The sequence below is a fragment of the Pundamilia nyererei genome, unplaced genomic scaffold, assembly GCF_000239375.1.
Source record: "Pundamilia nyererei isolate P.nyererei 1_Seehausen unplaced genomic scaffold, PunNye1.0 scaffold00030, whole genome shotgun sequence".
Taxonomy (NCBI): Eukaryota; Metazoa; Chordata; class Actinopteri; order Cichliformes; family Cichlidae; genus Pundamilia; species Pundamilia nyererei.
In genome coordinates, this window is record NW_005187431.1 from 1,171,797 (window position 1) to 1,184,568 (window position 12,772).

The 12,772-nt window shown below is 38.8% G+C and overlaps 1 protein-coding gene across 1 annotated transcript; it reads left to right on the top strand.

Annotated features, from left to right (window-relative positions):
• The first annotated feature begins 6,030 nt into the window (after positions 1-6,030).
• Positions 6,031-11,888, top strand: nfe2l3 (nfe2 like bZIP transcription factor 3). Its single transcript, XM_005728786.1, has 5 exons — positions 6,031-6,905; positions 8,604-8,684; positions 9,113-9,220; positions 9,414-9,891; positions 10,011-11,888. Exons 1-5 carry the CDS (start codon positions 6,390-6,392, stop codon positions 10,766-10,768), a joined length of 1,941 nt encoding a protein of 646 aa, XP_005728843.1. The 5' UTR covers positions 6,031-6,389; the 3' UTR covers positions 10,769-11,888.
• Positions 11,889-12,772: the final 884 nt, after the last annotated feature.

A 12,772-nucleotide genomic window follows, 5' to 3' on the forward strand; every position in this document is an offset into this window, starting at 1 on the left:
AGAGGAGTCCATTAGTGAAACAGACACAATAGCTACAGGAACAGAACCGACTGCAAGGCGGTTTCCTTCATGCACTGAAAAAGACAGAGGTGCACAACAGGCCTGAAAATAGCACACATCCTGTACGCTGGCACATGCATGATATACCACAGTATATCATGAATAATAAAAGCTTTACCCTATACGAGTTTCTTCTTTAATGCTACATTCGAATCTTGATAGTGCTGCACATGCAGGTACACTCTGGTTTTGTGCAACACACAGCTGAGCTGATATCGCTCCAGATTTTCCAGGTCACATCACAGAGGGCTGTTTTCATGCTCGGCCAGGGCCATTTTCCTCTGTTTATGTAGGGCCTTTCTGTTTTCTTTTCCAAGGAGAAGGATGCCAATCTCGCCGAGCCAGACTAACTTTATCAGAGCAGCCATCTCTGACTTTGACATCAAATCCACAACTGCTTCTCATGCTGAAAAAAACTGTCAGTGCCTCGCCCTGCTGCTGGCCCCTCAGCCTCTTGACTCTGGAGAGACTGGAAAGGAGGGAGGAGAGCGCAAGGGAGAAATCTGAATTAGTAGTTAAAGCAGTGATCAATTTGAACTGGGAGTGAAATGTAAAGTGATCATAATTATTTGTCCGTTCGATTAAACAGAAAGACTTATGCCATACTTCAATTAGTGAGCACAATGAGAAGTGAATTACCTACTGGCCAGGTGGAGGCAAAAATCTGGACTGCAGCGCCCTCACGTGGTCAACAATGCGCGGTCGTTTTTCTTCTCTTTCTTTCTTTTTAAAATAAATAAACACTGAATTTTATTTCATTGTAAATCAAATTTACAATACAATAAAACTGAATCAATGCACGTGGAAATAAACAGTTAGAATTATTGTGTCATGCACAGATAAATGTGCCAATGACCAGTTGCAGCCCTATAATAATTTGAATAAGAGATTATTATATTGCCCGGGGTATAAAGCCTAAGCACCACTAACTTGGAGCATAACTCAGTCAGTTTCTGGAAGACCACTGGGTCACTTAACGTAGCAAAGAGCGCTCAGTCCAGCAGCACTAAAACAAAACCTGTACTGAAAAGGGAAAAGAAATAAAGAGCTGGGTAGAGCAATGCATTTTTCATTATTACAACTTAATTTACAGAGAACAGACTGATGTAAAATTGCTTCCATATGTCCCCGCTGCGGGGCGCCACAGAGTCTGCCAGAAAAGCTATCATAATTTCCGAAGCGAGTTCCGCATTGTGATTGGCTAAGACGAACTGCAGGAGCTGGAGCGCTGAACCAATAGGAATGCGGGACTGTGATTCTTTCATTTGAGTGGCCAAACGTGGATGTCAATCAAGCAGCGACGAGCTCTGAAAGCAGAGAGCGGCCAGTCGGTTGTTTTGCTCTCTAGAGAGCAGACCTCCGCTACTGAGACCATCCAGGCACAATCACACACACACACTCTACTGCATGACCACTGACACACACTGGACACATTCTATTGCATTTTCATTTAAGAAGTTCAAATAATAATAATAATAAAAATATATACTATTTTGTTATTGAAATAAATAAATATATTTAAATACTTAGTTGTACGATTAATTATCATTTAGACTATATCATGATCAATCGTTACTATTATTTTATCTCAATAAAACAAAAATCTCAAACACTGGCCGTTAATTAGACACATATTTATGGAATATTTTTAAAATTTTAAAAATAATTATCGTCACAATATACACAGTCAGAAAAGTTTATGATGAAGGGGTTATTTTATTTGCTTCTGACATTTACTGAAAGATGAAATTTTTATTTTGAAATTATTATTTTGTGTATAATTGTATCCCCTTTTCAGTCATTTTATATATGAGCTGTTTTTAAATAGAAAAGTTATGAGTTTTTTTATATAGGAAAAAAAAAAGATTTTACAATTATATATAAAGATATCTATCTATATATATATGTGTGTGTATATATATATATATATATATATATATATATATACAGAATTGGGTCAGAGTAGTGATCTGTCCGCTTTGCTAATTAAACCTTTTCATTAAATCTGTTGGGCCATTTAATCAAATGATCGGTATAGTCTGTGCTTGCATTGCTTACAATGTTCACACATTTTTCACAGACACAAAAAAGTGACTATCCAAATGTATTTTTTATGTTTTATATTTTTGCTGTGGTGTTGTTAACTTGTAAATAAATAAATAAAACAAAATAAAATAAAGGCAACAAATCCTTTTAAAGGTTAAAAACGTAATATGAGATTTCATTTGTGAAGCGGCTTCAGCGTGGCCCGCACTCTGCATACACTAAAATCTGGCCAAGGTCACTGCAAAAACAATTACAAAATAATTACAACACCTCCCGTAAAACCTGAAAAAGAATGACAAAGTAGTCCGCTCAAATCACCGCGAGTTCCTCACGTTTCCCATGAGTCTTTGCGTGGACTAAATCGTGCGCACGCGCACTGATATCCCTCAGATCGAGTTTAATTCCACCAATCAGCGTCGTCCTCGGAGGAGCATGTGGGGGTGATTTAAGAGCTCTGCCCCAATAAAACTGTCAGAACTTCACAAAGTTGATTTAAATGTGTTTCACATCGTTATGAAAATACTCGCGGATTAATCAAATGACTGCACGCTGGCGTCAGATCAATTGGAGCAGATTACCATTCGCAGCTTCTTTAGGGAGACGTGATTTGGAGCGTTTAGATTCTCTACACATCCGGCCACCAAGTCGATCCGACAGCTGACATAAGATGGACAGCAAATGTCATATTAAGGGCCTTTTCTGATTTTTCTTCTTTCTTTTTGTTTGTTTGTTTTTCTTTTTGGATATTGATTTTTATTCTATATTCTGTGACTCCTACATCATTGAAGTAGATCCTGCAACAGTGTTGCAGCTGCATCCTCGGGGAAGTTTGATGTTGCCAATTTTCAGATAAGCCCACCATCGCGCTCCACTTGTCTTCTAGATTTGTGTGTGTGTGTTCTGCAGGGGGAGTGAGGGGGAGGGAGGGTCGACTGTCTGCTGCTGGGAGAGAGCCCAGCTGACAGGCAGTGCGTGTTGAACTTGATGTGGTGGTGTTGAACTAGGCTTGTTAGAGAATGCGATTTTCTAGACTTCTTTGTGATGCAGCGCCACATAAAAATGTCTGTCCGGGGAAGATTTGCAAAAGGCTTACGGTGGGATTTTCATCCCACGGAAAACTCAATTACTTACAGCACCCACATTCAGACATAAACAAAGTACAGCAGTCTGCTGGTCTTTATACTGTACTACGCGATGGGCACCCAGGGGAAGGTGTTTACAGCGGATTCTTCGACAGCATGTTGTCGCTACTATTATTTATAGTGTGCTGTGAGTGACATATTGGTGCTACTCGTGCAGCTATGAAGGTCACGTCAATTAAAGGAATAGAATCTTAAATGAAATGATAACATTAAAAAACGCATCATCATTCAAAACTCTTGGTCTGTCATCATTTTATCAACTGACGTAAATCAATACAAGAGAAACAACTAACTTTACAGAGTGTCACGTTCAGTCTTTGATTTAACTTCTTTTACTTCATAGACAAGTTTGCAGGTCTAATCAACCAGAATCTGCAAAATTTATGAGTCTTTAGTATCAATTACTGCATTTTAAGCAGTAAAACACATTCAAAATACTAATACACGTTGGTTAATTATTAATTACCACTGTTAGACACCAGGGGTCGCAAGTGTACCAGATGGTGGAGGATTACCAACTTTGTGTGGGACTGCAAAGCATATCCACTGTCTCACATAGACACTGGCCTACATTTTGATTAGCTGTAGCCAAAATATTTCAGTCTCAGACAAAAGAAAGGAAAATAAGTAGCTGAAGCAACAGTTCTTCTTACAGCAACTGTAAGAAGAACTCTCACACCAGAACACCACAACTCTCGCCCCAAATTGCTGAGGTCTGCTCACTCAGAAACAACTTTCACTTTTCACTTTCAGCACATTGATGTAAGTCTCACTCTACTTTGCAGTAGTTTTGGTTTTTACTTAATATAGGAATGTTTTGATCCCCCTTCAGGCTACCAATACTTTTGCACATATTTCACAGTTTTCCTCTGCAATATATAACAGTAAATATGTCATTGCTTGATTTAACATTTCTGCTCTGTTGCTTTAATTGAACTTAAGCCTATCTCTAATCACACCACTGACATGAGCTACCTTAAACCTCAGATGACCAGGAATCAGCAAACATGGCAAATATCAGCCAGACATAGAGCCTGGATGTCTGAGACAATCAAGTGTTATTAAATCAACTCTTATGCCACTGCCTTGTGTAATCTGTAACCTTTATCAGTTGTTTTGTAGACATGATTCTCATTGTGTGTTAAGATGTAAAAAACAACAAAAAAACAACAACAACAACAAAAAAACAACCAAAACAAAGTGGGCACAGACAAATACACCACAAATGACAGTTTTTTCATCAAAGTCTCTTTTACACTAGAAATTAACAGTGCAGTGCCTTTGCACAGTATTGTTCTTACAACTGGAAGACGGAGAAAAAGGAGAACCTAGCATAGCATAGTGGCTGAGCAATGTGTGAAGGAATTATTGTAACTTAACAGTTGACATGAGGGCTGACTGAACATATTCTGACAGACCACTTGGAAAAGATAGTGGCTACAAAGTCAAAGGAAAGCTACAGCAGACCTAAGAAATAATAACAGGAGGTGGATTGTCATTTCCTTGTGTATAGGGCAAATAATCATGGGTTGAAAAACATGTTAGGGAATGACTTCACCTTTATGTCAAAACAACCATTTAAACAAACAAGAAACCTATCAGAGATACATACACAGTCACACAGACAGATATACACATATGCATAACAATAAATCATAAAATCCTGTTACACACAAAAAACAGAGTAATATGAAATAAAGACATAAACACAAAGATAAACACAGTGGTGTTATTACTAAGTGGGAGGACTAGTTAAATGCAAGATTAAAAAGGTATCTTTAAGAGTTTCTTGATATTATCCGTAACTATCTGAGCTTTCTTCTCCAATATTTTAAGGTACACTTTTCCAGAGCTTTGTTTTGTTTTTTCAGAAACTGGGAAAGCTGCATTCCCAATTTTCCTCCGTGGGGAGTATTGCATAGCTAACAATATGGCCTTGGAAGATCTAACAGAGTGAGCAAGTAGAGTGACAGACTTTCAGATAATGTTCAAGACCTTCTTTCAAATGACATGAGTATCCTTTCCTATATAATAAGCATTCATAAACATTGCTGAATTTAGAATTGCTTCTTCAGTGAAAGTAGGAATGTTACAATGTATGTGACACTGTTACATGCATTCAGTTTCTTACATATAAACAGAGATTTTTTTATCACAAAAGTAGGCAAAACATATTTTTTTGATGCAGAATGGTCTGTCTTTTCGACATTCTCTTATAAAATAGGTCATAAAGCAATAGTCTAAAGTAAAAGCACCTAGAATCTGCGTAGGCTACCTCTCAGCACTGATCATGAATCCAGTATAAAGTCAGATTTTTTAGAAGGCCAGGGGGTACAATGTACTATGTTTTAAGGATTTCGCCTTTGGCATTCCTCTTTCTTAGTGAGTTGAGTCACGAGGGCCCAGACCTTTGTAACAACTGAAAGTGTAATTCAGTTGTTTACCAGTAGGCTGAAAAAAGGAACAAATGCAGGTCAGTAGCACAAACATAAAGGAAATGCAGCCCAGCCATGCTTCTGAGAAATCCCCTTTACACCAATAAAGCATTATATATTAGAATATGAACCTACATAGAGGAGTACCTCTTGTTTATGCGGTGATTCAACTTTCGTGTAAACAATATTTGTAGTTAATATCAGGGTGGAGGCTGCCTTTATAGAAGCAACTACCCCGTTCTTTTATTGATCAAAAGCTGACGCGACAGGTGTGTTAACCAATCAGAATTTGTTGTGGTGAGCGTTTTGGTCCAATCAGCACGAATTATGCAAATTCCGAAACAAAGTTCCCCCTGCACCAGCACGGTGATTGCAGTGAGCCTCCCATGTTTTATTTTCTGTTTAATTATCGTCGTCAAGAGGGTTGTGATAAGTAGGTATTGCTTATGAATAACTCATCCGCTGCAAGGCGCTGAAGAACAAACTGTTTGTTATGTTTGCGCTAACAGGTTTGCGTTAACCGGTAGAGAAAGCTAACTGCTAAAGCTAGCATAGCTATCTTGCTAGTTCGCCGGTACAGGCGGTCCTCTTTGTCTGACAGGGGAAGGCGTGCTCTTTTGTTAAGCTTTCCCTTTGTCCCTTCGGGAAAGAGGAACTGTTGGGTTGGGATTTCACAATTATCCACAGTTCTGAAAGTATTTAGAAAATGCAGATCGCCAAAAAATACTTTTCAGAAAGCCTGATTCAGTTAACCATCTTGCTCAGTTTGATTGGAGTTCGTGTGGATATCGACAGCTACTTGAGCGGCTATTATACGCCTTTGACAGAGATTAACTTGGGTCCTAGCTCAGCCTACATCCAGACACCGTTTCATATTTCGAGAGACACTTTTGATGGATATGGTGTACACCCAAAATGTCCCGAGTTGGACTATTTTTTTGCAAGTCGTCGGCTGCTGGACGAGGTGAGGACCCTCGGTTCCCCGCGGTTCCACACGCAGTTGAACGCATGGCTGGTGCACGAAGTGCCTGCAACTGACAAGGCTGACTGTGGGCCTTCAACCAGTAACAACACCGAATCTAGCTCAGGGCTAGAAAGTCCTGGCGAAGAATCCAGAGATGTCAGTGAACACCTGCCAGTCAGTGGCCCAGCAGTGTACCAGACAAACATTGAACTCGGACAAGGGCCTTGTGGCGCTGGAGCCTGCGGGTTTCTTAAAGAGGCAAGTTTGTGAATAATATGCCATAAAGTTGTAAAAACTTTGTTTCTAATGAAGCTATAATGTAACCTGCAACAGTGAAGGTGGTCTATCCCTCTAAAGTACTTGATTAACTGAGGTGACAAACGAGTAAAACTTCCGTAATAGCTAGCTTAAGCTATTACTAGCTAACTAGCATAACTAACCGTTGAACTGGAAAGATGGGTGTTATCCAACAACTACGTTATTTTACTGGAGTATTTACTGGTGAACCAGGAAGCAAGTCAAAAAAATATTCTGGAATGCAAATTTATTTTCGTTTTGTCAGGCTCTGTCAGGCCCTTGTCACAAATCACAATCCAGTAATGTGTCTTTAGTCAGATTATGTCACTTACATCCGTAATGACAATGTGTTAACTTGGATAAGTCACCTAATCAGTGTAGTAAGTAACTTAAACATAAAGCTTACTAACATGTCTACCAAACATCATATACTGTATATGCGGCATACAGCTGCCTGCTGCACTTGTCACTCTTTCACTATGGTACTTGTCACATTAAGCAATCTGGGAATAGTAACTATAGAATTACTTCAGCAGAAAACACCATGCAAAGACAGGTGTAACTAATGTCTGTACTTTATGACAATAAATATATTATAACACTGTAATTACAACCTTTATATTCAGTCCACCTCCTCCTCCTCCTAGTAGTGTAGTCTTTCTAGAGCATGGCAGAAAGAGCTGATTGGTGGATATTGTATCCCAAAGGCAGTTTATGTTGTTAGTTGTGTAACTATATCTCTTTTCTCCTGACCCAACCACCAGCTGCGCCCTTTGAGGGGTGGAGAAGTGAGACTCGGATCCCCACCCTGTTTGCTTACACAAAAGCAGTTTTCCATAGTTAAGCACTGCTCTTCCTAGGGTTGCTTTTCATGTGTAATTTGTGATGTTGACTCATTTGTTGTTGATGACAAGAGATGGGTCGCCATACCCCCAAAAAAACAAAACAAAACAAAAAAAATTACAAGCCTTGTTATTTGTTTTGCAAATGGCCTTAGTGTCTGAGAATATACAATATGCAGGAGCTGTATTTATCCCGTTGAAGGTGTATCAATAACTTTTTGTCATTATTTGGCTTTAGTCTTAGTGTGAAAGCAAAAAGTTTTCTTTCACACTAAGACTAAAGCCAAATAATGACAAGAAGTACTCAAGACCAGTCTAGTTCTGCCCAAGTTCTGTCTGGGCTTGTTGGTCTCCACTTTTCCTGTTTGAACTGGTCTAGGAAGTGAATCAGTTATTGATACACCTTCAACAGGATAACTATATACAGCTCCTGCATATTGTATATTCTCAGAAACAAAGGCCATATAATATTTTTTTTTAGAACAAATGAGAATTCTATTATATCTTTAATTGGATATATCGTGAACTTTCTAATCTTGGAAGCTGGTGACCTTTATTTCTGTAGGTGTATCAGAGGGTAATTGGCTTAACTTTTACAATGATTGCTTTGTAATCATAAATAAATAATCTAATCTTGTTTATAACAGAATCATCTCATGACAGAAGAGTCATACTGTAAAGACTCAATTGAGATCAATGAACTACCGCTAGAAATGTAACGATGTTTGGAGTTCTTTACTAAGAATTAACAAATTGTTTTTCCTTTTCTTTCCTCTTCACTTCTAAACTGAATTCCCTCCTCTCTTTTCCCTGCCAGGAGGAAGATGTTAAAGTTAAAGAAGAGGAGGAACCTGCTCCAGTCTCTCAGCTGGCTCACAGTTCCACACTGGAACAAGAGGTACTGTTGGCACTCTTTCATGTATTTTAATGACCGTAACAGTGCTGGATTTTTTGTGAGAATACACAGTAGTGTTTGTCCATCTGCAATGATGCATGTATAACGCTGGCATCAATTTTAGGCTGGTTATATTGATTTAACTAGAAAAATCAGGGACTCACATTACATATTTACTGAAATTGCATCATTTTGATGACAGTGCTGTTTTAGTAACACCACAGAATATGATTAGAAAGGTTGAAGCATAGTAATTACAGTCTCACAGGCAGTTCCTTATAGTAAAAAGCTATGCAGAAGCTAAATATAAATTCATTTTTCTTGTTCATTTTTTTTCATCAGTTACTTTGCTGTGATTGTATACTGACAACAAAACATATCACTTACTTTTTTAAATTTACATCAGATTTTCTGTGTGTTGTCTCTTTCAGAGCCTGCTGGAAGGCATCACTGCACTGTCCAGTCCAACACGCCATCCCTCTGCTACTCTTGATATTGACCAGCAGTGGAACAATTTACTTTCTGTTGCAGACCTTGATGTAAGTTTCATGTTCATCTTCATGTTCATTAAATTAAGCCTTATATAAAATTACATTAGTTTAGAGACATGCATACAGACACGTGTATTGCAGATTAGAGGTTTAGTTTCCCACATTGATCTAACTGTTGTTTTAGAGGATTTTCAAAGTTTTGGAGAATAAAGTTCGACTAATAGGCCTCTCTAAAATATAGGACTTGGACCCCCTTGTGACTGAGCGTCTGTCAGATCTCGACACTGACATCACCAGCGCCATCAGCCGGAATGTCAGTCTGCATGATGCTATGCTAACCAGTCCTGGAGTGTTTGGGTTGGCATCTGATAGAACTGAGCCCAGGACCACGACCCAACAACAAAGGGCTTTCTTTCGAATGGAATCCACAGGCTCTTTAAACTCAGATGCTTCACCTGGGATGGCTCTAGGTCTTGCTGCACTCCCCTTTGCCTCAGTATGTAACATAACAGGAAATGTGTCATCAAATAGTGCACTGGGTGGCTGCCTAGATGAGGCAGTGTTTGACCAGATCAATCAGCTTGGTTTGGAAGGTCTGGACTCAATTGACAGCAGCCTGATGGACTGTTTGGACAGCATAGACCCACGGGTCCTTGAGGACTTGGAGTCAGACTCTGGTCTCTCTTTGGAGAGCAGCTCTGGAGGTCCAGTCTCTCCAGGTTGGTTCAGATTGCTTTCTATACTTGGAAGAGTTACATGTCTTAATTTCTGTTTTATGAAGCTACAAAATTTTCAGTTAAATATGCTGACACAGTCATTAACTCCTCACTTTGTCCAGGCTCATCTGAGATGTCATCCTCATCCAGTTCATACTGCGAGGATGAGTGTGGAGCTACAGGCTACAGCAGTGAGGCAGACTCAATCCCCTCTAAAGGCATTGTTGACTACACCACAGCATGGCCACCTGTTGAGAGTGTGTGGCATGATCACAGCTACTCATCTGCCAATTTCTTTAACCAGCCGTCAGTAACGCTGCCTCGCAAAAACATCAAGGAGGAGCCTCTCAGCGATGACGATGGATTCCGGCTGGAAGAAGGGGAGCTGAGTCGTGATGAGCTGCGCGCCCGTGCTATGTGCCTGCCATTCTCTGTTCTGCAGATAGTTAACATGCCTGTTGAAGAGTTCCTGGAAGTTCTTGATGGTCATGGCTTTTCCCCTGAACAGGTGACCCTCCTGAGGGACATCCGCAGGCGTGGTAAGAATAAGCTGGCAGCCCAAAACTGCCGCAAGCGCAAATTAGATGCCATCACTGGGCTCCAGGAGGAGGTGGAAAGTTTGCAAGTTCAGAGAGACAAACTGCTGAGGGAGAAGCACCTTACAGCAAAAACAATGGGTGCTGTGGGCCATCAGATAAGGCAGCTGACCAGAGACATCCTGTCCCGGCTGAGGGATGAATCAGGAACACCCCTGAACCCAGACAGATTCACCCTGCAGTGCGGGGCTAACGGTAGGGTTGTAGTTCAGCCTGTAAGACGACCTGCTGTCTCCACATCTGGCAACAAAACAGACAAGAGAAAGAAGGAAAAAAAGCAATAATGCAGCATTTCCTGCTGAGACTTGACCTTTTTGGTTTTGGGATATTGCGGAACCTAATTCCCTGACTCTGGTTTTAGGGACTCCTGTTTTGCTAAAGTGTGTGTTGATTCACCACTGTTGAGAACCTAAATGCAAAAAGAAAAGACACTCAAAAAATAAGTAAAAGAAAAAAAAATGTAAATATGTTATTTGATCGTAAAAATGTAGATCACACACTGGACATTCTCTTCTTGTTAAAGGTGGATGTGGCCAATGGGGTAGTTTAAGGGAACAGCTAAGCTGTTGGTAATGCCAGCAGTCTCTTTGTGCCTGTTAACATTAAAGTCATAGTCTTTCTCATTTTTACAGAAAATTGTAGGCAATCACGCATGTTTAAAAGTCAGCTTGGCCAGGATTGTGATATTTCCAGACAGGATAGAGATCTAAGAGGAGTATTTACCTGTAATCTTGCCTTTAGTGTTTTCCTACTCGGTATAAGAACGAGGTTAAAGGGTTGTATTTATTAAACTTTCTTAGGTCCATGAAATGCTTATAGAACTGTTAAGGACGTTTTCCCCCCTCTCCCAAAATGGTAAACTTTGGTCAGCGTGATAAGAATATTGGGTTATTACAAGTCCAAAGTTTACTGATTTGTTCCCAGTATTTGAGGGCATGCACTGTTTGAGTAAAAAAAATAAACTGAAATAAAAAAAATCAAATAGATGTCTTTTGCTTACATGTCTTGATGACGTGCAGTATACCAATGACCCAAAGGACTTGGCCTTAATTTGCATTTAATGTGTTTTGGTAAATACGTATGTACATCATACATAAGTGCATATATCCATAACAAAAAAGTTCTTGCATAAGAATTCAACTATAGTTTAACCCCTTTCATTTGAAGTGTTTTAGAGTTTTTGGCAAGATTATTCTACCTCACAGCTTAGTTTTTGTTAATTTTGGCTACATAAAAAAAAAAGCCCCCACCCCGCTTTGCTTTTTTTCTTTCTTTTTTTTTGTCTTTTGAAGTGCACTCGATAACAACAATTTCATTATAAATGTGACCGTAATCACACATAAAAGATTCAGTTTCTGAAACAGGAAAAATAGAATCACCAACTTTATTTAAAAGGTCTGAATGCTGTTTGAATGTATGTGTGTGTTTGTTTGTTTGTTTGTTTGTTTGTTTGTTTTTTAAAGAATATTTATTATCTGAGTAGAATCAAGTGATATTAAAAGTCTGCATCTTATTTATGTGTACACACAAGTAGTCACCTGAGTGAGTAAACTGAAGAAAGATGCATAAAGTATTTGAATAGTGATCAATCTGAAGCACAATTTGAATGAACTGAAATTTTGACTTCTTTACAAGTACTTGTGAGTTTTTTTCTTTTTGGATAAATTTGATTCTCAGGCCCCAGTTTTGTTTTGTTTTTTTCTGGCTAAAATTTGAAATTCTCTAAAGTGCACTTGTTTAATACAAATCCTTCATTATCAAAGTCACCCCAATTAAACAAACCCTAAATAATAAATTACTGATTGATATTTAAGAAGTTTGAATGATGTTTGGATGCCTCCTTTTTATATGTATAAGATTTTTTGACAGTTGAAGTATTAATAGAGGTCGCTGCCCTGTTCCTGGTTATGCTGCACAATAAGTCAGCTGAGTGAGTGAAATTGAGAAAAGTCCATGAGGTAGTTTATGCAGCTTTCGGTTTTCTTTTTTTCTTTGTTTGTATTTTCTTGTTTGGCTTGAACCTTTTGTTTGCTGTTTGTATGAATTTTGTTTTCGTAAATATTTGCTTTGTTTCTGAAGTCAAATGTGTTTGATTCCATTGTGATTTTTGAAAGTGTGCGTTTGCTTACAGAACTTGAGTTGCTCCTGCAGACTTTTTAAAATAAAAAGAAATCTTTTGAAATACTTTTGAATGGCCTTGATTTTAAAATCAGCATATAGGAACATATTATTCAGTCTTAAAATATCAATGGATATTATAGATATATAAGATAAGATAAGATAAGATA